The sequence below is a fragment of the Sapajus apella genome, unplaced genomic scaffold, assembly GCF_009761245.1.
Source record: "Sapajus apella isolate SASKATOON/1434 unplaced genomic scaffold, GSC_monkey_1.0 scaffold7, whole genome shotgun sequence".
NCBI lineage: Eukaryota > Metazoa > Chordata > Mammalia > Primates > Cebidae > Sapajus > Sapajus apella.
The window spans coordinates 11,865,801-11,893,787 of record NW_022436947.1 but is presented as its reverse complement, the minus strand read 5'-3'; the positions used below and the strand labels follow the sequence as shown (position 1 = coordinate 11,893,787).

Sequence of the window (27,987 nt, the reverse complement as noted above, 5' to 3'; positions counted from 1 at the left end):
GAAGGCTACTAGATGAATTCCTTCCTTTACTTTTTTTTTTTTTTTTTTTTGAGACGGAGTTTCACTCATGTTACCCAGGCTGGAGTGCAATGGCGCGATCTCCGCTCACCGCAACCTCCGTCTCCTGGGTTCAGGCAATTCTCCTGCCTCAGCCTCCTGAGTAGCTGGGATTACAGGCACACGCCACCATGCCCAGCTAATTTTTTGTATTTTTAGTAGAGACGGGGTTTCACCATGTTGACCAGGATGGTCTCGATCTCTTGACCTCGTGATCCACCCACCTCGGCCTCCCAAAGTGCTGGGATTACAGGCTTGAGCCACCGCGCCCGGCCCTCCTTTACTTCTTTATTTGTTTGTTTTGAGATAGCGTCTTGCTCTGTCACCTAGGCTGGTTCACTGCAGCCTTGACCTCAGGCTCAAGCTATCCTCCCACCTCAGCCTGCTGAGACTCTGGGACCACAGGTGTGCACTGCCACACTTGGCTAATTTTTTTAATTATATTTTTTGTAGAGATGGGATCTCCCTTTGTTACCCAGGCTGATCTCAAACTCCTGGGCTCAAAAGGATCCTCCTGCTTTAGCCTCTCAGTGTTAGGATTATAGGCATGAGCCACTACGCCCGGCCCTTTACTTCTTTTTTTGAACACAGTTATCTCAATACTTTTTTCATCTTATACACCTTAATGTAAGCAGTTGTACAGTTCAGCCCATTTGTTTTTCTTCACTCTGCCTTCCTCTCTGCTGGTCCCCAGAACCCCCTGTGTTCCAGGACTCCTGACCTCCAGGAGTGACAAATACGGGCCTTCACTACAAATACAGGCCTTCACTCGGGCTTGAGGAGCTCTTTGTTGAGTGCCTCTCACCTCTCGCCCAGTCCTTCACGCCCATTGTTGGCAAACCTCAGAAAACCAGGTCTACAGACCTTTCTCTTCCTTCCTATTGCAGCAAACATAATGAAAGATAAGGATTATATTGGCACTTGGCCACCTCAGAAACACTCTTCTGTCTGAGATCTTATCGCAGATTCATACAGCTGCTATCTTTCATTCCTGAAAAGTAGATGGGGGAAAACAAAATAGATAACAAGTTCGTAAGTATTAGTTGGTGCAAAAGTAATTGTGGGTTCTTTTTGCCATTAGAAGTAATAGCAAATTTGAAGTTGGTGCAATTACTTTCACACCAACCTAATAAGCCTCTTACCAGAGCTGCTAAGAATGCATCAACATTTTCTAAAATAGCTGACACTTTTCCTAATGATGCCACAAGAAAAAAGAGAAGATGGCCGGGCGCGGTGGCTCAAGCCTGTAATCCCAGCACTTTGGGAGGCCGAGGCGGGTGGATCACGAGGTCAAGAGATTGAGACCATCCTGGTCAACATGGTGAAACCCCGTCTCTACTAAAAATACAAAAAATTAGCTGGGCATGGTGGCGCGTGCCTGTAATCCCAGCTACTCAGGAGGCTGAGGCAGGAGAATTGCCTGAACCCAGGAGGCGGAGGTTGCGGTGAGCCGAGATCGCGCCATTGCACTCCAGCCTGGGTAACAAGAGCGAAACTCCGTCTCAAAAAAAAAAAAAAGAAAAAAGAGAAGATGTAGCATTTTTGCTGATTTGGGGTGGGGTTTTTTGGGGTTTTGTCCTTTGGGTTTTTTTGAGGTGGAGTCTCACCCCGTTGGCTAGACTGGAATACAGTGGCACTACATATACCATTTATTCTATTAAAATGGTTGAAATACCCAGCCTGGGCAACATGGCAAAACCCCGTCTATACAAAAAAATTAGCCAGGTGTGGTAACATATGCCTGTAGTCCCAGCTACTCAGGAGGCTGAGGTGGGAGGATCACCTGAGCTCAGGAAGCCAAGGCTGCAGTGAGCAGTAAGCCACAGTCTTGCCACTGCACTCCAGCCTAAGCGACAGGAATAAGACCTTGTTTCAAAAAAAAGCAAAAAAAGGTTGAAATTCATCCTATCCTTCCTACACTGATTTGAAATATCATCATTATGATGTGCAGAATTTTTAAATAAACTGTGTACAGTCTAGTGGCAGAGGCATTTCTATTTCCATTTATCTATTTGGCTGTTCTCGGTCAGGTGCGGTGATTCACGCCTGTAATCCCAGCACTTTGGGAGGCTCAGGCGTGCAGATCACTTGAGGTCTGAAGTTCCAGACCAGCCTGACCAACATGGTGAAACCCCACCTCTACTAAAAATACAAAAATTAGCCGGGGATGGTGGTGGGCACCTGTAATCCCAGCTGCTCAGGAGGCTGAGGCAGGAGAATTGCTTGAACCCAGGAAGCGGAGGTTGCAGTGAGCTGAGATTACACCACTGCACTCTAGCCTGGGTAATAAAGCGAGACTCTGTCTCAAACAAGCAAACAAACAAAGGTTCATCTTTTAAATTTGAAAAAAAATTTCATTCAAAAGTCCGTAGAGTGTTTTGGCGATATGAACTTTATGCTAATTTTAAAGTTCATTTGAAAGAATAAAACCTTATGTTAGCCATTTTTCATCCACCAAGCCTTTCAGCAGAACCACTAACAAATTTTAAAATTGACTCAAGTTTTCTCCTCTGCTTCTACCCCAGCTTCCCCAGGTTTGGGGTTATGGGGAGTTTTCATCACAGAGATGGACCAGGTGAGGGAAGCAAGTATTCTTGCACTTTGAAATTTCACTTTCTCCTTTCTTTTCTTTTGATTTTTTTCAATTTCATTTTTTGTAGTAAAGATGTTAGTGGGGGCCAGACATAGTAGTTCCCACCTATAATCCCAACACTTTGGAAGGCTGAGGCAGGTGGATTGCCTGAGCTCAGGAGTTCACGACCAGCCTGGGCAACATGGTCAAACCCTGTTTCTACAAAAAATATAAAAATTACCCCATCACAGTGGCTCACAGCTACTCGGAACGCTAAGGCAGAAGGATTCCCTGAGCCCAGGAGGTCGAGACTGCAGTAAGCCAAGATCGCGCCATTGTACTCTGGCCAGGTTGACAGAGTGAGACTCCATTTCAAAAAAGAAAGAAAAAAAATATGTTAGCAGGGCATACCCCTCTTAGGAGCTCTCTGACCAAGGACATCAACATATTTCTCAGCTATTGACCTTGCATTCTGTCTCTCAGTCCTGTTGTATCATTAATTTATTCATTTAACAAAATTTATGTAATACTTACTATGTACAAGCATTCTAAGTGCTTTCCACTCATCGTGTTTAAAACGCGTAATAACTCTGAGGTAAACACTGTTAAACTGATTTAACATCTAGTAAAGCTGAGACACAGAAAGTTTCACTAACTTAACAAAGTTCCCATAGAGTAGCAGAGATGGAATTTGAATTCAGGCAATTTGTTTCCAAACCACTGTACTACACTGCCTCCCTTTGATGTGAGTGCTGGGTTCCTGTCTAGACTCCACAAATGCAGGGTGATAAGCATTGTTGAACAAATAAATTTGGGAATGTCAAGCCTTTCCCCACCCCTGCCAGAGGCTGCTTGTCTTTGTCTAGTTTAGCCACAGTGCCCATCTGCCCAGCTGTTCTGAGGGCTGTGGGAGTTCTCTGGGGGTTCATGCTGCCGAGTGCCCCCGGCTCAGCAGCCCTCCCTCTGCACAGCACAGACTTGCCTTTGCTGGCCCAGAGGGGCCCACAGGTCTGTATGCTTCTCCAGTTGCAGAACTAGTCCTTGGCTGGCTGTCAGCCTTAAATATTTTCAGTGAGCAGCGTACTTTGCAGTCAGTGAATGTGTCATCTTGATTGCAGTCGAGTGGTAGCCTATGGGGTGCTCTTTAGAACCAGGGAAACTGAGGGGAAGTAGATGATGTTCAGAAGGAAGGAACCCCAGCAGACGAATTGTTTCCTCAGCTCCTAGAAACCTCTGCTCAAGCCCTCCTGCTGCACTTCAGTTTAGGCCAGGACTCTCTCAGCCTTCCCACTTGTGTCTAGCAAAGTTGAGACCAAGGCGGTAGGGCTGCGGATCCTGGGGAAGGGGGCAGGGGCCTCTTCGTTTTTGCCTGGAGCAAGTTTACTGGCCACTTTCCCCAGCTCCTCACTGGGTCTTCCACTTGGCTCTGCCTACAGCCCTTGCTTGGGGTTCCCCAGAGAGTTTGAAGAGTGTATCTGTCTCTGCTGTTCAGCACTGAAGACTCAGAAACCACCTACTACCTATGCTGCCCTGATTAAGACTAGGGGTCTCAGCCTTCCCTCCTCATGTTCTGAATGAAGGGAAATGGACTGGAGGGCTGTTTAAAAATTAAAGCTGATGACAAGTTACCGTCATTACACTTAGAGATGGAGCAGCCCTTCGCTGTTTGTTCAGGGTAGTGTGTCCTGTGTTCTGTGCTGGTCCTGGCAACAGTCTTGCTGCTGAGGTTCCACCTTAAGACTTCAACATAACATTTTCTAAAACTAAAAGACTCCACTCTGCCTTGCTGTGATGTAAAACAAATGTACATTTTACTATGCATTCCAACTGCCAAGTTAAATCAATTTAGACATTCCTTTAGGAAAAAACATTCTATGTTTATAACAAACAATCTTCACCTTTTCACTTCCCTGTTTTCTTCAACCTTATTGAAAACTTTAAGAAAATACATGTTTTCCCAGTAGAATTTAATCTCAACTATGCTCATACAATACTTCCTTAAAAACTAAAATTTTCAGCCAGGCGCAGTGGCTCACGCCTGGAATGCTGGCACTTTGGGAGGCCAAGGCGGGCATATTATGAGGTCAGGAGTTCGAGACCAGTATGGCCAACATAGTGAAACACTGGCTGTACTAAAAATACAAAAAATTAGCTGGGTATGGTGGTATGCACGTGTAATACCAGCTACTCGAGAGGCTGAGGCAGGAGAATCATGTGGACCCAGGAGGCAGAGGTGTTGCAGTGAGCCAAGATTGCACCATTGCACTCCAGCCCAAGCAACAGTGCAAGACTCTGTCTCAAAAAATATTTTTAGCAAGAGGCGTAACAGAGAAGATGGTTGAGGACCAACAAGAGATTCAGATAAGAAAGCAGGATTCTTGGGTGGGTTCCTTGCATGAGAGATTGGAACATATGTTTCTATTCTGCAAGGCCTCCCAAGTGAGACAGGATGGCTGTAAGGCCTGTTCTGTACTGATTGTAAAGTGGCAAACCCAATGTTTTAATTGCCCATGAAAACTAACTTTATATATATTATAAGAACAATAGGATATTCTTTTTTTTTTTTTTTTTGGGAAGGAGTTTCGCTCGTTACCCAGACTGGAGTGCAATGGCGCGATCTCGGCTCGCCGCAACCTCCGCCTCCTGGGTTCAGGCAATTCTCCTGCCTCAGCTTCCTGAGTAACTGGGATTACAGGCACGCGCCACCATGCCCAGCTAATGTTTTGTATTTTTAGTAGAGACGGGGTTTCACCGTGTTGACCAGGATGGTCTCGATCTCTTGACCTAGTGATCCACCCGCCTCGGCCTCCCAAAGTGCTGGGATTACAGGCTTGAGCCACCGCGCCCGGCCGGATATTCTGGTTTTTTTGAGATGAAGTTTCACTCTGTCACCCAGGCTGGAGTGGAATGGCACGATCTCAGCTCAGTGTAACCTTCACCTCTCAGCTTCAAGTGATTCTCCTGCCTCAGTCTCCCGAGAGGCGTGTGCCACCACACCCAGCTAATTTTTTATATTTTTGGTAGAGATAGGGTTTCACCATGTTGGCCAGGCTGGTCTTGAACTTCTGTCCTCAAGTGATCTGTCCTCCTCGGCTTCCCACATTGCTGGGATTTCAGGCACGACCCACCATGCCCAGCCCAATAACCTGGGATCTATGGACCCTGAGAAATTCTATACAAAGGTATTTTTATTTTTTTGGTATCTATAGCTTTTTTTTTTGCTTTGCTCCCGCTAGCAGCAGGGAGGGTATCTATAACTTTGATCAGATGTGTAACTAGACCAGAGGCATTCCCACCCCCACTCCCACCCCTGCTCATCTGTAGCCCACAGAAAAAGGTTAAGAGCCACTGCCATAGAAGATGGTGGTGAGGATCATTTAACTCTGTAGGTCTCTGGTATAGCACTGAGAGTAGAAGGAGGGGCAAGGGAGAGGGGAGGTCCCGAAGAGCTGGGTACCCTAAAAGCTGCACCTCTAACAAGCTCTGTAATCTTAGGCAAGCAAATTAACCTCTCTAAGCCTTAGCTATAAAAATTAGGATAATGATAGTTCTGTACTCAGAAGGAAGTTATGAGCATTAAACAGGATGATTCCTGTCAAGTTCTTAGCATAGTGCCTGGCACAGGGATGCATCATAAATACGGAGTTCTTTAGCTGTCAGCAGCAGTTTCTTCTCCATCATCCTCACATATGTTAGAGTGCACAGTCCTATGCAGACGCTGCTTTCCTGTCTTTAAGACAATCTGAATGCTTGCCTTATGCAGTTGAAGATGTATGTTGCAGAGGTAGATCCTGTGAAAATGGGAATAGAACCAAAGCCCTTTCTACAGCCTCTACTGAAGAAAATATAAGGTGACATTGTTCAAAGGCTCCTACTGGTGATTCTGTCACTTGCCCTCATCTAGCGCTGCTGTTCTCTTCTAGTACATAGTTTGCAGTAATGAGTGTGGCCTTTTTACTCCTTGAATGGCACAGTCTGTCTTCAAATCTCAGCAGCTACATTGTATTTCAACTCCATCACAAAAGGTAACTTTTGCCACTTTTCCCTTTTTGTCACCACCACCATCATCCATTTTTACCTACTACACGTCTTTCTATTCCAGCTCTATAAAAACGATAGGTGCAATGCCAGTCCTCCACATGTTAGTCTATAAAACACGTCTCTCCTTCCACCTTTTTCTGTACTCCTCATTCCATGGACACATCAGCATACAGGCTTGTTCTCACAAGAGTCCACTGAGGTGTAAATGTTAAATTAATTTAGGAACTGTATCATTGTTCCTCCCCAGAATGTTGCTAATGTGCCATTCCAGTGTGTACTATATCACTTTTTGCCTCATTATTTTAATTAATGCTTAAATAAATGAATGCATTAAATAGTCTTATTGTAAGAGTACATTTTCAGTCACCATAATGCATAATAGCTTTAAAAGTGCTGTTGTGTTCTGTGACACTGTGATACCAGTTGTACCTTTCATCCAAAGATGGTAAGCTCAGTGCCCCAGGACTTGACTTGGGTAGCCCCTATGCGGCTGTTTTTTCTGTGAGCTGTGAGTCCCAGGATACAAGCCTCTCATCTTCAAGGTCCCCAAAGAGCAGCACATTTGGTAGCTGTGAAATTTTAGGCTGCCCTCCCGTAAAGTAAATGGTCTTTTCCACCGACCCCCTTGTTGATAGAGTGTGAAAGAAAATGAAGATACTAGGGTGCTGGTCTCAGTCAGACTACGCTGAGGCATCGTCTATTCTGTAAGAAAAAGCAAATGAAGATTCATTTGTATTACAGCTGTTCCTCTTTTGGAATCATAGGTCTTTTTTAAATGGTGCAGGAGGGGGCATAGCCCTAGACCTGAAAAGATTCCTTCTTATAAGGAGAGCTCTGAGTTGTGACTCAAAATGAAGAAGAGTGAGGGGAGTATGGAGCGGGGCCTGTGACTCCAGCTGAATTGGGGGCTGGCAGCTGTGCCTGGGAACTGCCACAGTGTGTGTGACGCAGCACCTTGGGACGGTGATGTCTCTTAGCATCCTCCACATGCCCCCTGGGAAATAGGCTTTCTTGGCAGATAGGGATTTTCCCATTTAAGTCAGCTAACTTTTCTCTCAGATGAATAGTTTTCATTCTAGGAAGCATGTTGGTAGATGTCATACTGGGAAAATAACCATTTCAGTTGGCTCTAATTTTGCCTTTTGGCCGTATGCATTGAGCATAATTGTTTAGGGTCTTCATCTTTTTCCTTTCATTGTCCATTCTTTCCTTTTTTTTTTTTTTACTACTGCTACAACCACCATCACTGACTGCCACCATCATCTCCTTGCAAATGGCTAAGCAGTGTCTGCATTATTCTACCTTCGCCTGGTAAACTGGGTAGAACAGATCTTCTGAGCCCTGTTCAGAGGCAGCTAAAGCCAGGACTTGCCCAGGGTCTGTCAGCTGTTAAACAGTCAGACTGGAAATCATACCAGATCTCCAGTACTCTTTCTACTGCCCAGCGAAAGCTTCCTTCTTCCCCTTCACTCTCTCTTGGCCAACTTATCCAACCTAGGAAGTAGAGAAGGCATAACACAAATGAAAATCATGGTCTTTATTGTTCATCTGGTTATGTTGGTACTTGGTATGGTGACTCCTTTGCAGGATTGTTTTAAGGAATGGTGGCAGCGATGTTTAAGTCAAAGAGTTATAGTAAATCTTAACAGAGGCAAAAAAAAAAAAAAAACATGATATCAAAACCTAACATCTAAATCTCCTCTGTCCCGTATGATAGCTATTAGCTACATGTGGCTATTTGAATTTAAATGCAAGTTAATTTAAATGAAATAAAATGTAAAAGGTAGTTATCAGTCACAATCATATTTCAAGTGCTGAATAGCCACATACGGCCTGAGATGCTGAATTTTTAATTTAATTATAATGTATTCACATTTAAATTTAAATAGGCACATGGACCTGGTAGCTACTTTAATGGATTGTGCAGATACAGAACATTTCCATCATTGAAGACAGTTCTAATTGGTAGTGCTGGTCTAAGGGCTATAGCAATAACAATGTGGTCTTCTGGCAGGTTGTACACCCTCTGCATAGGGGAGGACAACACGAATACTTCATGAGCCTTGTCTTCCAGTAACCTTCTCAGCTCATAAACAGCGTGGCTTTGCTTTAAAAAAAACCTACCCATGTGACTGCCGTAATCCGCAGCCAGTAAACAGTAGGGTGGGAGGGTTGCAAGGAGAACTGATCTGTTTTTATGCACTGCAGAGTCCAAGCAGGAAAACCTGAGACAGGAGGCAGTGGCGACACCTAGACTCACTTCCTAGTGAGTGTATTCATGACTCAGGCCACTTGCATATTTCCACTTGGATTCCTCACAAGTGCAACTTTCTCTTCTAGGCTACAGGTATCTGCAGCCAGGTGCTCTAATGGATTTATAGTAGCCCACCAAAAGATCAAATGTCCAAAGCCTAATGGGTCACAAGGCTGACAGGAGCCATGACAACTGGATGAATTCTAGATTTCACAGTGAAACAGAGCTGCTGCTGAGAAATGGGAGCGCAGAGATGTTCACTGGGGCCCTTGATTCTAGATACTCAAAGAGGGGTACAGTTCTCTGCCCCATGTGTGTTTCTCACCCAACCCTTTTCATGGTGTTGAGGAAGGGAAGGGACAGCTCAGTGGTGATTCTTCACTTCTGAAACGGGTCCTCCTTCCTGTCTTCATGATGACCTCCTGAAGTCCAAAGTGCCTTCCAAAATAGCTCTTGGAAAGAGGTGGCAGTTTTCCTGACTCCCCAGTCTCCCCCATCCTGGGAGATGTATTGATGGCACTAATTTTAGGGGGAGCAGAGACTATTGAGTCCTACTCTCTTTAGCGGCTGGGGCATCATAGGCATGCAGTAACTGCTGACCACCACTGCTGCAACTGCTATTATGATTATTCTCATTATGATTATTAATCACTCACACTGAATGGGAAGGGAACTAACCTTCAGAGGTTCATTCTTAGTACTTCTGGCACACATGCCTAGGCTGGGCCAGTGAGTCTTCATTCGCAGAGAGGTGGTAGTGAATCTCCCACAAGGATCCCTGCGTCAGGAAGCCTGTGTTCCTGGTGGAAGTACATCATATCCCTTAGGCATGAGGTTCTGTTCTCTAGAATTACCAAGCCTTTCCTGTCGCTCCTCAGGCATAACCCCCATAGCTGGAGGGATTTCCAGTTTCCAGGGTTCTTTGGTGCATTTCTTTGTCTCTGCAGAGGTGCCGACCTGTGGACACCTTCAGAAGGACCAGCACTACCTCCTGAGAGTATCTTCTGTCCCTCTTTGCAGGTTTAGGCTCCTCGTGTAGTCTGCATGTCCAGAGGGGATGTGTCATTCTCTCTACCATTATAAACTGGAGTGGCCTCGGGTATTCATCATTTGTAGGCCAGGAATTGGTAATCTAGGCTCTGCTATTTGAAGGCTTAAAGACTGCAGATCAGAAGTGGACATAGAGGCCTTTACAATAAGATGATAGGCCACTAGCTGTCAGTGTCTATTCTTAGTGTTTATCTGTGCGTGGCCATGTCGTTCAGATGCAGCTTTTAGATGTTTCTCATGTGAAAGGCTGGATGCCTCCAGTCGAAGTATCAGGGCCCCAAAGGGAATTAGCACAAGTTGTCAAGCCCCCTTGGCATATCTTCATATACTGTTTTTTTGTTTTTCTGTACTTCAGTAGATGCAAATTCATTTACTCTTTGGTCTGCCTGTGTCAGGTATTCTCAGCTTGGGGAAACTTGATGAGCCAGCACACCATTCTGTGAACAGAGCATCAATCTGAGCCAGGGACATTCCGGGCAGACAACTCAGATCAGGGCTTCCAGAAAGATTCCCAAGAAGGTCCCTGCCGTCTGGCAGATGGACACCACTGACTGTGGTCTCCCCTCCATCCGTGGTGTCCTCAAGGCCAAGTTACATGTTTCTTTATCTCATCCTCCTTCCCTTTAGGTCCGCAGATCTTTCCAAGTCTTTGTATTTAAAGGCAGATTATAGTCTTAGATTATTGCAGCTCTTTATAAACCAAGACTGAATCTTGTGCCTGTCATTGTGAGCGCTGTTCTGTAAAGGGGTTTTTTTTTCCTGACATACCGAATCCAGTGCCACAATTGGACAAGTTTAATTGGAATCATTTCTATTCAATACATGGATGGAAAAGTAGATTTTAACGGAGCATGTAAAAAGGGCATTAATCACAGTTCACACAGGACTCAGAATATTAGAACAGGAAAAATTATTATAGAATAAAGTTTATCAGGTTCTTGGGTAAAGGGGACTTTCCTCTTTTTATTTATGCTTCCATTAGAATTTTGAAGGAATGTCAGTGCACTGTTATTAACTCTAATAGCGTGTACCTTGCAGCCAGGATGCTTTGGGGCCCTCTGGCTCTCAGGTTACCTGTGTAAATATAGGGATTCACTTCCCAGCACCCAGCTCTAACATTTGCTTAATAAAGAGCAAATGTGCAGAACCCAGCAGCAGCAGCAGCCTGGCAGAAGCAGTAATCTGAACAGGATAAACATGCTTCCTCTTTGTGTGATGCTCTTTCTCCATCCTCCTGCCAAGAGGAGGATATCAAATGAAGGGGAGGTTGTGGTTGGAGTCAGTAAAGTGAATGTCTAAGTGGCACCTGCTTCATTCAACAGATCTGCTTTCCTGGGGCCTCCCAGTGCACATCTGCTCCTGACAAAGCCTCTTTTCTCCTCCTGTTGGTCAGACTGAGAGCAAAGGCCTGGCAAGGAGACATATTGGTTTTGCTTTGTCAGCACAATTGCCTGTGACATTATAATTACACCAAATCTTCATTATTAAAAAGGCCCCAATTTAGAGATTTTTCAGAGACTAAATGGGATTTGCTAAGTGAAATTGATTAAAAAAAAAAAAAAATCTTTGCCGTCGTAAAGCCTAGCAATTGGATCTGAGAATCATGGAAGGGGTCTACCGAGACACTGCTGTGAGCTAGACTACAAAGACCATGCTATCAGATTGGCTCGCTAGAGAGGCGTCCAGCAGCCCTTCTGAATCCGCCCAGCCCAGCCTCTCCTCATTCCTTATAGCACCATAACATGCATCTACACTGCATTGCTCTCGCATGCTGATAGTTTCTCATGTAGAGGCCTAGGGGGCTGGAGGGTGTTAAAATAAGTAAAGGAAAGAACCTGTGATTTAAATAAGGGAAATGCCAAGAAAAACTATATTTTAGGTGAATACAAAGCATCCAATTCCAGATTGAGTTTCCATTTAAACAAAGGCAACTCTTAGAGTGTTACACAGTGTGAGGGTATGTGTCTGTCTGTTGGAGGCATGTTTATGATACAGAGTTGGCATACTGGAAGCTCTGGGAAGGTTTTAGAGCTCTGTTCTGGCTATTTAAACTTAATTAAAACAGAATAAAATTGAGATATCAGTTCCTCAGTCACGCTGGCCACATTTCAAGCGCTCTGTAGCCACCATGTTGGACAGCACTCAAAAAGAACGGGCCCATCATCACAGGAAACTCTAGTGGACTGCTCTGTTTGAGAGTGGTCTGAACCTCTTGAAATGCCTCAACTGCTTAAGGAAGCCTGGGAGTTCCTATTGCAGTCTTGTTGGGAGGAAAAAATGAAATTTGCCTGAATGTTTCTGGAAGAACTCCTTCCAGCCATGTTACCTAGACTGTGTTCTTTTTCACCTTTTTGTATTTTTTCCTCCAAGAATTTCATGTCCTTTCTCCACTCCTGCTCCTTGTTAAAATATATATATATATACTGAAATATAACCAATGAGAAGGGAATTTAATTTTAGGAATGTCCACTTTCAGCTGACCCTCTCCTTGGCCTTCTAATTAAGCTTTCACAGCCCTGCTGTTGGACCAGAAAGTCCTTTTCTCATTAAACGGAGCATCTTATTAAAACAAGAGGACATGTGAACACTCAGGCCAAGAGTGTGTAAACGAAGCATGCATTGTGTGGACAATGCTGCTTGTGGTTGGAGTCAGTAAAGTGAATGTCTAAGTGGCACCTGCTTCACTCAACAGGTGGGCTGCCAACACTTTCCATTTTCAGCAGCTCTCGGGACCAAGGACAGGGCCTTTCATCTTGCTGCTTCTATTTGTCTGTGTCTGGTAGCTGCTGCATGGTTGCTTTGACTCCTGGAGAAAGCCCACGTAAAATAACAATACTCCCTCAAATTTAGACAGTGTCTTTTGTCTCAAGAATTAAAATCATGCAAGCATGATGTTATTTATCCTCATTGCAGTCCTAAGATAAAGAAGTGGCCTGTTGGTTTTACAAATGCGAGTATAGTCAACTCTTACTTGTTACCTACAGATTATCTGTCATGCAGATTACTTGTGACACATTTTAAATCCTTGGACAGTTTCTCTAAGCAAGCCATTGTAAGCCTGGACCATCTCCTCCACCCCCTGACCCAGCTGCTGGGTACTTAGGGAATACAAATTAGTTTGCATATTAGCTTAAAGAAGACATAATTAGGAAGGTAAGTCTGATACAAGAAAATCACATCACAAATTCTAATTGCAAGGGGGAAATACGAGGGAAATGACCTCCCTCCCTTCAACCAAACTAAGATCTGGTGGTCTGAGTGCACACTGGCACTCGGCGCTGGCATGCTTACGGAAGGCGTTCCTCACGGGTGGAAGGAGCAAGGCTGTGCACCCGGCACCGGATGTGCACGGGAAGCTGCAGCGCCGCAGCGGGGCTGGTGGCCCATCTTGCCCGGTGCTTTTTTTTTTTTTTTAACAGTTCTGTGTTATTGTCAGGCCTCTTTATGGCAGATCGTGCAGGTCGCAAGTGGATCCTGACTGACAAAGCCACAGGTGGGTTCATCTTTGGGGAAAGAAGGAAGCAGCTGGAGGATAGAGTGACTGTGAGGCTGTCATTCCAGGCACTGCTTCCTGCATGGATGGTGGGATTCCTCTATTGTGCAGTCCCCCTCACTTGGTCACCTGATAGTTTTAGTAACCATTGATAATCTGATTTTTTCTAGTGTCAAATGTTTCATTTTCATTTATTGGCTGGAATTATTTATTTATTTTTGAAGAGACAAGGTCTTACTACGTTGCCCAGGCTGGAGTGCAGTGGCTATTCCCAGACATGATCGTGGCGCACTACAGCTTCGAAGGCCTGACCTCAAGTGATCCTCTCACCTCTAGTTGGGATTCTTTTATGAAGAACTTGTCCCCATGAACAATTTGGCTATGCTAAGTACAGTTCAGATAGGAAAGGGAGGATAAAAACTTGATCAAGGTGAAGTGTATTGGGATAGATTTCTTTCCATTTGACTAAAGCCCCATTACTGTCTATTTCTACTTGCAGATCTGCTTTTTTCAGGTGTCTCACTGCCTAAAGCAAATTTATTTCTGCCCTTTATGTGCTCTTAGAAAGTTTTGGTTTTTTGTGGGTTTTTTTTTTTTTTTCCTAAATGGTGCTCTACAGATTATGCTGAGTGGGGGGATGAAAAGTCAAGAGTACATCTTTGGAAGCTTCCCTGTCTCAGCCTATCCCTGCTCAGATAGAAGAGGCAGGGGCTGGATGGCAGGCACATGGAGTTCAATGTACTACTCCCTCTCCTAGTGCCTGTTTAAAGTTTTCCATCATAGAAAGTTTGAAAATAATAATAACAAAAAAATAAACAAATCTCCATTCCTAACTCGGAGTAACTCCTGATTGGGCCTGCTGTTCATTTCTGCACCTGACTGTTGCAGACTGTTGGTGACTTCCTTCTTCTGAGGTTTGTCATCTGGGCTTCACTTTCCATTTTAAAATAGTGGTGCACCCTGCATATTGCCATGCTCTATCCTCTGGGACACAGACTTCAACCTTGAGTGTTGTTCCTACCCTTCTTCCTAGTGATTTCTTCTGGGAATTTACTGTGTACCCCTTGCCCTTCGTCTGTACAGTCAGATCAGATGTCCTCCAGAGCAAAGGTCCCCAACCTCTGGCACAGCAGGAGGGTGAGTGGCAGGAGCATGAGCATCACTGCCTGAGCTCCACTGCCTGTCAGAGCAGCAGCAGCATCAGATTTTCATAGGAGAATGAACCTTTTGTGAACTGATGATTTCAGGTGGAACAGTTTCATCCCCAAACCACTCCCACCAATCCTCCCATCCATGGAAAAACTGTCTTCCACGAAACTGGTCTCTGGTGCCAAAAATGCTTGGGACCACTGCTCCAGAGCATATGCATATTCCACAAGCTTTAGCAGAACGCTTTCTATCCTGCCATTTTCAGTTTAAAGCCTTCTTGGCGAGATCAATAGGCCTTGAAGTTAGCTTGTTCATCCCCACATTGGGAGCTCAATTTTCAGGGTAATAAACCATGGTGGTTCTAAGTACTGAAACACAGACCCTGATTGCATCATGCTCCTGGGCATCTCCAGTAATGTCAAGAGGAAATTATATGTCTAAAATAGGTTTTGAAATACATTTACTAATAAAGTAAAAATGAATTCAGTTTTAATATTTGGTTCGTGGGATGAGGGGCATGAAAAGCTTCCTGGTGGTCTGCAAAATCAGGCAAAAGATAGAATGACTCTGTCTCAACCAGATTCACTGCTTTGAATGTTATTCCACAAGGAGTCTTTCTTAGTCTTGAGATGGTCCAGCAAGATGGAAGAAAAACCCTGGGTGCTGAAAAGCACCCTGTACACCAAGGCACCTGTGAGGCTGCTCTTGGCTTCATGAGAATACTCAGTACTTGCCAGATGTAAGACATATTTTAATCCATAAATCCCCTAAATGTACCCAAAAGCCTTGGACTTAGGAAACACGGAAAAGGGAGATTAAATATCCTAGGAGCAGCGAATAGAACAGAAACAGAACCACTGGGAAAGAAACGCTTTTTCCCTTCCCCCCTTCCCCTACTATCATGAGGTAACTCGGACCTCCTATTTGTTTGATATTGACATTCTTTTCATGACTTTCCTTTTCTTGCTCTACATATGTCCTCTTTCCATCTAGTCCTTGGTATTCTCAGCCTCTCTAACTGCTGCCTGCCTACTTTACTGATAGCTTCTTTACTGATTTCCTGTTTTCTTCTTCCACTTCTATACTGGCACATACCATGTATGTTTTTCTTCATATAGTGGCTTTCCTTAGATGTCAGCCACTGATGTAAATATTTTTCCAAGCCTGTAAATGGAAGATTTTTAAAGGACTTCCTTCTGCCTATCACCCCTACAAACACCTGTAGAAACCCTTTCTGGCTCCTTAAAAACTCAAACAATATAATCTGTAATTTCATTTCTTACTCATGCATTCCTCTCCTTTCTAATCATGGTCCTGGTTCCCATTTGGGCCAGTATTTCCCTGATGTACGTAGTTAGCATTCATGTTCATAAACTACAGAAGGCATTACATAATGTCAATTTTCCTTTGGGTTTTAAGAAGTATTTCTCTTCCACCAACTGTCATGTTTATTATTTGTTTAGCTCTTTTTCTCTCAACAGCCATCAGTATTTTTCTCGCAACTAAAGATATTTCCATGACCAACTTGGAAGGCTTTCGGGCTGAAAGATTCAGTTACAGCAAACAACAATTCCCAAAGGTTTCCCAGACTGTGAGGACAAATGAAAGGCCCATTCTTCCTCAGGCTGTCTGTCCTGCTCTATCTTGTCGTGGGGTGAGGGGAGGGCCAGCTCTGGTGCTGGATAACTTCGACAGCCCTGCAGCCCTGTGCTCTGCTTGGCTCAAGCCTGTTAGTTTCTGGAGGAGTTCAGAAATATATCAGGGTGATGACATCACATCAGACTGCTCTGATCATATTTTCAACACTCTTACTATTGAGGAGTGGTTTTTCCTGGTTGCTTATTGACCAATGTGCTAGATTAGCAACTGCTTCGTCTACGTCATGGTGCAGTGCCAGTGCCAGTCCTGACCATCGCTGTGTTTCAGACGGGAAGCTGCCTGCCAGTCCATCTGCCCTGATTTCATGGCTTTTATCTCTCATCTTTACATCTTTGAAGGCCTTTGACGAATGATGTGCTTCCTGGCAGGAGAAAATCACTGCTGAAAGGAGATCTGTGCTGTCTCTGCTTTTCTTTCTGTTTTCTGAGAGCTTTAGTCTAACATCTGTGACCCCAGCCAGACTCCATCAAACTTCGTACTCAAAGTCATCTTTGAAAAGCAGTGGCGTTTATTATATACCTACTATGTGCCAAGCACTGTAGTAGATTTTACTGTGTCATCCCCCCTCTAGTTCAGCAGCGCTGTGAGATGAGTGATCACCATTTTATATATGAGGAAACAGGCTCACAAGCCATTAAATAGCAGAACCAAGATTCACATGTAGGTCTTTCTGACTCAGAAGCCTTTAATGGAAATAAACAGCCTGGTTTTTTCTCACATAAAATGCAGCTGAACTACAGCACCATAAGAATGTTGTTGTGGAGAAAATTCGGCCTCATTCTGGATGAGAGTCAAAGCTGTTAAGGCTGTTCGGTCTGTGGAGGGCAAGACTAAAGGGAGTACCACCAAGTTTCTGAAAATTATGAAGAGTATGATCAGTTACACATTTTCATATCATATTCAATTATTGAGCACCTACTGTGTTCAAGTTGCTCAGCATTCAAAGACAGTCCTGCCAACAATGCAAGCTTGCAGATTTACAGAGAGAAAAGCAGCAACTCCTTGGGAACAGGTCAGCACATACCTGGGGCCAAATGAATGGTGGCAGCAAAAAAGTCACAGGAGGGAGAAACCTGGTGGGCTGTCCCCTCAGGCAACCCCATGCACTGTGTGGAAACTGTCAGAAGAACTGGACTGAGAGTGGCAGGGCATAATTCCAGACAGAGGAACCTGCCTGAGGAAGCTCACATGGTACCCAGGGGACGTGGTTGTAATGAGGGGACAGTGTAAGATGTTTGTGGGAAAGGCTATGTAAACTCCTTCAACTGTTAGCTATTTGCACTTTATTTTCCTGATAGGAAGAAGCAAAGGAATTTTTTTGGTGGGATGGGACGGCTTTTGCCAAACAATATTTGAAGATGTAGTTAACCATTTTATATATACTTCTTCATCCAATAATACTGAATACTGAAAGTAGTTAACCTTGGGAAAAATAAATTCCCCCAAATAAATAAATTCCATTTCCACATATACGTGCACATATGTGTATATATGTAAATTCCATATACAATAGGCAAGTGATGAAACTCACTGCCCCATGAGAGATCTGGAATAGAGTAGATTGGCTCGTGAATGATAAATCCACAGAGTGTGCAAGGCTGTGACCCTAACCTTTAAAGTAACTGTCATTGGCGCCCCTGGTCTACCACAGTGTTCCCCTGGTGCCGCCATCAGAGACAGACCACTGTAAAGCGTCATGCCCCTCGCTCTGCAGCGTGCAAGGCCAGGCTTCTGAGTCGATACAATCTGCCTCCCATGTAATGTGATTTGAGAGGCATCACTTTGTATGGAAGTTTTAAAAGATTCCTTTGGCAAGTGCTAAGGTAGGCTGATCACAAAGGAAGGCAAAGGATGGCAGTGTTTGTCTGGGGAGGCAGGAGGAAAAGTGTTGAATTTGGGGTCTGTATTCAAAGGGAGAGAATTAGCTGGTGTGTTGGATGTGAAGTCAAGGATGACTTCAAAGACTTCAAAGCTTTTGGCCTGAGCAACTAGAAGAATGTCATTGCCATTTATTTGGGAAAAGCATGTTTCACCATTTTGGCTCAAAAATGATACACAACTCGGCCGGGAGTGGTGGCTCATGCCTGTAATCCCAGCACTTTGGGAGGCCGAGGGGGGTGGATCACAAGGTCAAGAGATCGAGACCATTCTCGCCATGATGAAACCCTGTCTCTACTAAAAATACAAAAATTAGCTGGGTGTGGTGGCACGCGCCTGTAGTCCCAGCTACTCAGGAGGCTGAGGCGGAAGAATCACTTGAACCCAGGAGGCGGAGGTTGCAGTGAGCTGAGATTGCACCACTGCAGTCCAGCCTGGCAACAGAGCAAGACTCCGTCTCAAAAAAAAAAAAAAGAATGATACACAACTCATTTAAAAAGAAAAAAAAGAGCCATGTCAAGCCTCATTGTCCTTGCCAGGGGAATGTGGTCCTACAGCCAGGAGTTCTTCCAGAGATCTGGGTCCGACAGCTGTTGGACGAGGAAATCTCTGCTAGCACCTGAAGTTTCTGAGTCACCTCTGACCTTTTTTCCATTTTGACCAATTCTATAAACCTTACCATGAAACTTGAGAAGAAAGGCAGCAGGGAGCCCAAAGAGGACAGCCCTCTCCCTTCTGAGTCCTTCCTGGCCCTCATGTTAGGTGCTAAGGTACATTCTGATATATGGAAACACTCCCAAATCAAAGGCCTGGGCCCCTGACTTTACCATAAGTCGTTTGGGGAACAAAATCAGTCCTCCCTTGATCTGTATTGAGGTTTTTTTTTGTTGTTGTTGTTTTAATAAAATTTTTATGTTTACTTTTGAGTTCAGATAAAAAGACAGGGGTTGTATTTACTAAACTCTTTTTTTTTTTTAATTGCATTTTACATCCTGAAGATTTTAGTACCCCTGTATTTCAAAGCTACACAAAACCTTAAGAGTTTAATAATGGACACAGGGAGGGGAGCACTACTAAACTCTTAAGGTTTTATGTAGCTTTGAAATACAGGGGTACTAAAATCTTCAGGATGTTAGAAGTATGTGCCTTTATGATGAGCCGGTGGTTTTGGTTCTCACTTGTGAAGGGTAAGGAGCCCTGCCCTGTGGACCTCTCTAGGGTCTCAGCCAAAGTCAAGTGACATGCAATGAATGGGTGTGAGAGGGCTTGGAAAGGGGCTGTACTGAGGCCAAGGGAGTCTCATTACTAGGACTCTCCAAGGGCCCTGTGAAAAAGAAAAAGGAGCACTTCCGCCCCTTAAAGTAGAACACAAAGGTCTTCCTGTTGCTTAATCAATTGAAATGACCCAGAATACAAACTAGGATTAACATGTGCCTCTAGATTAGGGCTAATCAGGAGCAGGCTGAGCAGATGCGGGGACAGTCCCAGCCTGATTACTGTACCTCAGCATTTAATCATCTCTCTTCCAAGGGCAGCCGCCCGACTTAGTGCATGCTGGGTTTCCAGGCCTCCAGCCCCTCCCCCTTTCCCTTGCCAGGGATATGAAGGCTGCTAGGTCAGAGACACTGAGGCGATTTAATCTAATCCCATGTCAAAATGGCTATGTGAGAGAGAGGTCTTAAAATCCCTACAGTGGGATGGTCATGCATTTATTTAAGGTGGCAGTAGACCAAAACTCTATGTAGAAAATAGGAGAATTGGGGTTTCAAGGCATGGGGGGTTATGAAATGACTCCCATCATGTCCTCCCTCTCCCGGCCTTCTAAGGTGTGTGGCTGTCCTCACCAGTTACTCTTCCCTGGGAGCTTTGGGTGGGGACCGTTTCCTCACCCAGGTGTGGCAAAATGTGCTTCTTCCCTGTTGTCAGCGGTGGAGTACAGAAGATGGAATCTTTCAAAAACAGCTTAATTTGGATGAGTCTTGAATGTAGTATTTTTTAAGTTGCTTTTTTTCTGGGCTGGGAGCTCTTGTTCCAAAACAGCGTCATCACCCTAAGTCTCACCCACCTTAATCTCGCAGTCCCTAGAAGGGACACATGTTAAATCTTAGAGGGCAGGTTTCATTCATGATAGCAGAAAACACTCATGGGCACCTGCTGACTGCTGGCCACTCAAAGATGGAGACTTAATCCCTCCCTTAAGGACTCTACAGCCTCCTTGGGGACAAGACATGCAAGCAGTGAGGATGAATGAGGCTGCTGCCTCCAAGGAGCCTGTGCAGAGAGCCGAGGAGGAGCATCAGTGAAGAGGACCCAAGATGAGGAGAGAGGCTGGGGCTAGCTCTCGGAGGAAGAGGAGGAGCCACCTCCAGGCAGAAGGCATGGACCTCAGTCAAGTAGTTCATCTGGCTGGCGTGTGAAGTGAGTGGGGATTAGTGGATCACCAGGCTTAACTGAACAACAGTGGCCGACGTGAAGAGTTTAAATACCTGCAAAGGGGTTTGGACTTTCTATCCTGTGGGCCACTAGAAACCACTGAAGAACTGTGAAGGAGAACAGCAAGATAAGGTCAGATGTTCTGAAGGTCATTCTGATTATGGCAGCACCAGCCAGTGGATAAATTTTTGCAATTTTATTCTGGAAGAAATCTTCCATGATAATATAAAAACTATTTTAACAACAGTATTGGGCATGGGCTCACATCATAGGAAACCCAATCACATCACAGCCAAGGTGAAAGAAATTTACCTCTGACAACTCTTTTAGTCTCTGTTCACACCAGCCTAACCCAGATTGTTGCTCAGTTAGAAAAGATCTCCCTGCACACTGTAGTCTCTGTAGCTGTAAAACAGGGGACTTGTTCCCCAAGCTTGGAGCTTTTGGAACTCAATGGAACCTAGAGGCAGGAGCAGTGAAATGAGGCTGACTGTGGCTTCTGGTTTTGCTTGCTACTTGCCAGCATGTGGGCTCCCTGAAGGATCGCACAGGTGTCTTGGCCTTGCCACTGGGCATTTTGGGTGACTTTGTTAACTTTACCTGTTTTGACCAGAGGAGAACATAATTGTGATACACAGGGAGGAGGCGGGGGGCTGACGAGGTTGTACGGTCTTCACATGTATACACTCAGGCCCAGGCCTTGAGTCTAGAGGCTAGGGAGAGGGTCCAGCTGCACATTGGTTGAGGCCAGCAGTACATGACCCTTGAGGCTATGTTGATAGCAACTTGTGGCACACTTTGTACTTCGTACTGTGAGGAACATGAAATAAGCCAGAGCCAGGCCTGATCTGGAAAGAGCCCTCTGTCAAGTGGGAAGGCCTGTCGCAGACATGCATCAACTGGCCCAGCCAGCTTATCCATGGCTGTCCCTGGGCCTCCTGAGAATCCAGAAGAGGCTGCTCCAGCATTGATGGGGCTGGCAGGTCCCACAAGGGGGGAAAGCTGACCCGAGTATAAAGGGAAAAAGTGGGGGATAAGTCTATCTTGTGAACAGCCTGAGCAAAGGCCCAAGAGTGTGGCTACTAGATTGAGGGAACTGAGAGTAGTCTGGGGTGCGGGGTTACCTAGAGCGCAGGGTACCTGCAAGAGAGTGAGGGAGATGAGACTGGAAAGATGGACCAGGGCAAATCATGAGAGGCCTTGAAGACCATACTAAATTATTTGAACTTTATTATAAACTTTGGGAACCTTTTAAATGCCTTGGCATTTAAATGTTTGAGATGAAGGGAGTAACACGTTATGGAAAGATCATTTGGCTGGGTGTAGTGGCTCACGCCTATAATCCTAGCACTTTGGAAAGCTGAGGCAGGAGGATCACTTGAGCTCAGGAGTTCAAGACCAGCCTGGGCAACATAGTGATACCTCATCACTATTTAATAATAATAAAGACAGGTAATTTGAGTGACTGGGAAGGGGTGAACTGAAAGAGGGATTGATTAAAGACCAGAGCCATTTGCAAAGGTTTTGTTGAAAGAAATTGAAGCCCACAGTTTTGTAAGCCAAGGCCTGGCCCCTCAGCCTGTTTTCCACCATGCCCATGTGCTCATGGAGGCTGGCCGCCGCCTCCTCCCTTTCAGGCCTGCATTGCAAGTGTTGGGGGGACTGGCCATATCTTCCATTTGTGTAAGGGCACACCAGAGGAGCCGGGTTTTCCAGCGATCTGTCACCAGAACAGCAAGCCTCACTTCATGACGTCTCATTCCATCACCAAATGCTTACCCCGTATCCCTAAACTGGCAACACTTACTCCCAGAAAACAGTTACATACAATTTAACATTGGAAAAGAAAATCTTTTATATTTGATTTTTTGCATTAGAAAATATTTTGACAACCCTTTTTTTGATTAATTTTTATCTTCATCAAAGTAGCCTATGGTTTAAATGTCAACAGGAACTAAAAGGGGCCTCTCCGGGTCAGTTTCTCAATACAGTGGGTGAATCTCAGAGGCCCGGCAGCAAAGGTCTCTGGGTCTGGATGTTGGGATTGATCTAATCCGTTAAATTGCAGACTTTCACTAATTCTCATTTTTAACCTCATCCCCTCTTTCTGTAGTAGCTAGGCCTCTATGTCCTGAGCCCTGTGTGGGCGTAGGAGTTGCCCCTTCCACTTCTCTGATAAATCAGAACCATTTCACATTTGCATTGCATCTTCCAAAAAAACGTTGACATCCCTCGTTTATATCCTTTTTGCCCCATTCACTGTAATTCTAGTTTCAGAAGGAAGAGGAGATGGACGTATACATTAGTTACAGGGAATCCTTTTTTAAAATCTATTATTATCAGCTTTCCTTTTTTGGGCAGGCCTACCTTTATGGAGGTTATGTTTCTTCCTTTAAACCATCCTTTCTGCTCTGAAATAACAGTGATATTGGGAAGTAGTTGGGGTCTTTTTTTTTAAGTTGACCCCAAAATGTGTTTTTACATTTTACTGGTATGTGAAATCTAAAAACCAGGAAACAAGTGCCCTAGGCTTTTAAAAATAATAATAATAAGCTTGACTCTGAAGGAAGGCATGTAGATGGGGCAGTGGCCAGAAGACAGGATAAGAGAGGGAGAAGCTTTTACTCTTTAGGCTGAGAGAGACTTGCCATAGGCAGAAAGAGGGTTGAAGAAGGCAGTGTAGCCAAATATCAAAGAAAGGTAATGGTGGCCTGTTCCGAGAGGGAGAAGGCAGGCAGGGGGCATTAACACCTGACAGGCCTGTGCTTCCTAGATACGAGGGCAGGCAGGGCCCTCTCACGGCAAGCTGGGGAGACCCTACCCTGAGGCATGTTTCCACAGTTTCTCCAAACTTTTCTTTCCTGATAGTCTGTTTTAAAAAAGTTAAAATGGCCAGGCTTGGTGATTTGCACCTATAATCCCAGCTATTCAGGAGGACAAGGTGGGAGGATCGCTTGAGGCCACGAGTTCAAGACCAGCCTGGGCAACATAGCAAGACTCCATCTCTAAATATCTATCTATCTATATAGATAGATAGATAGATAGATATTAGCCAGGCATGGTGGCACATGCCTGTGGTTCCAGCACTCAGGAGACCGAGGTGAGAGGATGACTTGAATCCAGGACTTTGAGGCCGCAGTGAGCTGTGGTCACGCCACTGCACTGCAGCCTAGGTTACAGAGCCAGACCCTATCTTTTTAAAAATAAAAAACAAAAAAAGTTAAAATGGAAAAAAGTTGATTGCATAGAAGTAGAGAATAGAACAATATTACCAGTGTCTGGAGAAGGGTGGGGGAGGGGGGCAGGAGAGGTTGGCCAGCAGGTAAGGAAGAGTAAGTCCTGATGTTCTGTTACACAGTAGTGTGACTGTAGCGAATAACAATGTGGTCTATAGTTAAAGATAGTTAAATTTTGAATGTTTTCACCACAATGAATGATAAATCTTTAAAGAGATTAATACGGTAATTATCTCGATTTGATCATTCTACAATGTATACATGCATTGAAACATCACAGTGTACCCCATAAACATGTACAGTTATGTATCAATTATAAATCTTAAACATTAATGAAAAAAATTTTAATGGGGTGGGAGAAGGGATATCTTTGTGCCTGGGCCATGGGTATATATGATCACCTGGGGCTGGTGACCACGATACCTCAAAGGCAAGAGCTGGGTGCCCCTGTCCAGCCAGAAAAAAGGAGCTTGAGCAAGAGCCCCACCAACGGTCTTCCCTCTGTCTCTCCAGGCCTGGTCCAGATCCCTGTGAGCATGTACCAGACTGTGGTGACCAGCCTCGCCCAGGGCAACGGACCAGTGCAGGTGGCCATGGCCCCTGTGACCACCAGGATATCAGACAGCGCAGTCACCATGGACGGCCAAGCTGTGGAGGTGGTGACGTTGGAACAGTGACATACAGCCATATTATGGCATCGTTTTGTAGTCTACTTCAAGATTTTTTACACATTTGCAGAGGTGCAATCAAATGGAATTAAGTCTCTCGACTTTGGAAGAAAAGTTTTGTTAACCTTTTTTTTTTAAAAGGAAGAAAGGCAGCAGATTTTGGAATTGCATTTTTTAAAGCACCACTCTTGATTTTCTGGGATTGGTGGAGTAAGAAACTGCGTTGTCAATTTCACTGTCCCAAAAAAGCCAAATTGTGGCAGGACTTCTTTCTGCGGAAATGTGTGTGTATACTTATGTGTGTGTATGTGTGAGTGTGAATATATGTATATGTGTACATATGGACATACACATTTACATATATGTAAAGTATATATATACATATATATATATATGTATGAAACCCGCATGGAATTATCTGTATGAAATCAAGGTGAGCTGTGGAAACAATAATTCACCCAGTTTAGTGGGTGGTAGGGTACGTGGCCAGACACAGTCACCCAGTTTTTGTTCATACCAGGGTCATGCGTTGAGCTACTGACAAACTCAGGCGGAGGTGACCATGCCCTTCACCAAAGCTGCCTCCCAGTGGCCACCCAGAACTCTCTCGGCTGGACTCACCTGAGGAAGGAGTTCCGGCATGGCGTGGGTCAGAGATGCGCTTGCAAGGTCCAGGGGCTACGTGGTCTGCTAGCTGAGATGCTCCTCGGGCTGGCCCAGGTGCTGACCTTGCCACAGGCAGATGAATGTCTTGAAAGCTCCTGGGCCTGGGACAAGAGGGTTTTCCTCAGCCTCCCATCTCCTCTCCTTCCCAGGTATCCTTCTTGATCTCATGACTATTAAAATGTTCCTCTGGTTTTAAGGTCAGTCCTGAATTGGTCGTATATATGAACTGAAGGTAACAAGTATTAAGGGTTTGATGAGTGTGTGTGTAAGTGTGCTTGTGGGTGTGTGTGCGTGCATGGTGGTGGAGAGGATGGGAAGGGGGTGGGAGGGGTTGGAAGGGAAAGGAAGGAAAGCAAAATCTTCCTAAACCAGGATACACCTATGGGAGCAGTTTTCTCTAGCTGTCTGTAGCTTCACAGAGGAGGCGCTGGAGCAACAGGAAGGGACACCCGGTCTACAGCCACAGCAACCTGAACGCCCCTGATCTTGTGTGATCTTGGAAGCAGGGTTGGGCCTGGCAGTACACAGAAGGGAAGAAGGGACACCTGGCTCATGGAAGGCTGGCCATCACAATAGGGTGTGTTAGAAAACAGCTGAGGGCGTTTGCTGTGTTCCCGAATCAGGCCCTGCTTCCGAATGGACTCCTGGAGGCTCATGTTCCTGGATGCAGCCTGGTGGCCCAGGCTGGGAACAGCTTTCCTCCTTGGAGGTGTCTGGGTATTCTTGGTAACCGTTAACTCTTTCTCAGCTGCAAGCCCTGAGTCTCCAGTGGCTGAATTCACCTGACTTTTCGACAGGCCAAATCTCTGCTCCTTGAGTACAGGGACAGCTCCTCCCCCCTCCTCCCAGCTCTCCCCATGTGTGTGATCGTGTATTTAATGTGTTTTCTAAATGCGACATTAAAAGATTCTTCATGTCTTGCTCAACCTTTGAGAAAAGTTTCAGATTCTTGTATTTGCTTGTTTTATATAAAACTAATGTTCTTTATATGTTCTTTTCTGTACGTAATGGGGGGAGGGTGGGAAATTTACATATAAATAGTCCTAGTTCTACAATTTGTTATTTTTTTAATTATTATTTTTTATCGTCATTGTGAAGTTGTCCAGGGACTTTAAAGTCCGTGTTCCTTTGTGGTGAAATAACCTCCAAATAGTTTGAGAAGTTGCCAAGAAGAAAAAAGCAAAACCCCAGTAGCAAAGCATGGATTCTGTGTTGTTTTCCATTCTGTCTTTGACTGCCTCATTCAATAAATAGTTAAAAATGTGGCAACAGGAAGTGGAATTGTTCATCTCTATAGAAGCACTTGGCTTCTTAGGCAAAAGGAACTTTATCTTGGGGCAGCTCATTCTGCTTTTTAAAATGTAGTCCTACTGGAGACCAGTGATCTCTGGCCTGTGCCACTCCAATGCTGAGGAGCTCTGTAACGAAGACACTGAGGACCGGCCAGAGACCCATCACCAGACCAGCTCCATTTCATATATAATTTGTTTTCTTATGTTCTGGGGGAAAAAATTCCTTAAAAAAATTCCTACGAAAAATTCTTAGGAATTTAAAAAATCCTAAAGATGGCTTGAGCACCTCTGGATTTGTTTGGTTTTTTTTTAATCCTTTTTTTTTTTTTTTTTTTTTTTTTTTTGAGATGGAGTCTCGCTCTGTCGCCCAGGCTGGAATGGAGTGGCGCGATCTTTGCCTCCTGGGTTGAAGTGATTCTTCTGCCTCAGCCTCCCATGTAGCTGGGATACAGGCACCCGCCATCATGCCTGGCTAATTTTTGTATTTTTGGTAGAGACAGGGTTTCACCATGTTGGTCAAGCTGGTCTGGAACTCCTGACCCCAAGTTATATGGATGCCTCAGCCTCCCAAAGTGCTGGGAATTACAGGTGTGAGTCACCACACCCAGAAAGAATTAATATCCACATTAAAAATCGGGGTGGGACTGGGCATGGTGGCTCATGCCTGTAATCCCAACACTTTGAGAGGCGAAGGCAGCCAGGTCACTTGAGGTCAGGAGTTCCAGACCAGCCTGGTGTTCGGCCAACATGGTGAAACCTCGTTTCTACTAAAAATACAAAAATTAGCTGGGTGTGGTGGCAGGCGCCTGTAATCCCAGCTACTCAGGAGGCTGAGGCAGGAGAATTGCTTGAACCTGGGAGGCAGAGGTTGCACTGTGCGGAGATCGCACCACTGCACTCCAGCCTGGATGAAAGAACAAGACTCCATCTCAAAAAAAAAAAAAATGAGGTTGAGTGATGGTGCCTCTCCATCTTGGAAGTTCTCCCAACATGACGGTTGTTTAGTACTGAAGCGAATTGTCTTTCTCCAGGCAGAAGCCTTAAGCCATGAATTGTTCCCCTGCATCCTCGCTCCCTTTCTCAGCCTACTCTTTTAATGTAGGGTCTGCCATCTCTCCAGCTGTTCCTCCTGCCACATCCTTAGGCCCTTCCCAGACCCCAGCGGCCTGCACCTCCATGCTTGGGCATACCCTGGGCCTCAGCCTAGAGGATCTGCTGCCACCCCCAGCACCCCTTTCTTTGTGTTGTTGGGTGTCCAGGCCGCTTTCCTGGTGATCGTGACTAGGATGGTTGCATGGGGAGGCCAAGAAGCCTTTTCCTTGGTGCCTGACGGCGGTTCCGTGAAGCCAAGTGCCTACCTCTCCCCCCTTCTTGCACAAATGGCTACCCTCACCTATTTTTCACCAGAGAGAATGGACTAGAAAAAGGATTGAGTGCAGCCGAATGAACCACATCCGTGCTATTGACTACCATGAAATAGCTGGGTTGTCTAGAGTACCTGCTGACCGGGGGTCTCTCCAGAGGTGCCTTCTAGCTGCT

The 27,987-nt window shown here is 45.1% G+C and overlaps 1 protein-coding gene and 1 long non-coding RNA gene across 11 annotated transcripts in view; one reads left to right on the top strand and one right to left on the bottom strand.

Moving 5' to 3' along the window:
- The window catches only part of NRF1 (nuclear respiratory factor 1), a 143,195-nt gene extending 117,838 nt beyond the window's left edge, over positions 1–25,357 (top strand). For 7 of the 10 annotated variants that reach the window (XM_032275991.1, XM_032275998.1, XM_032275997.1 and 4 more), the window contains 2 exons: positions 13,411–13,467; positions 16,098–18,333. In XM_032275991.1, coding sequence (XP_032131882.1) covers positions 13,411–13,467; positions 16,098–16,462 — 422 coding nt within the window. In that variant the 3' untranslated portion in view covers positions 16,463–18,333. Of the gene's footprint in view, positions 1–13,393; positions 13,468–16,097; positions 18,334–24,335 lie in introns of those variants that run through there. The other 3 variants (XM_032275999.1, XM_032276002.1, XM_032276000.1) reach the window with 3 other exon arrangements.
- LOC116550187 lies at positions 298–22,113 on the bottom strand. The gene is made up of 3 exons (XR_004268271.1): positions 21,800–22,113; positions 20,313–20,314; positions 298–332 (listed from the first exon to the last, which is right to left on the bottom strand). It is a non-coding gene; the product is annotated as an uncharacterized LOC116550187 (long non-coding RNA).
- Positions 25,358–27,987: the final 2,630 nt, after the last annotated feature.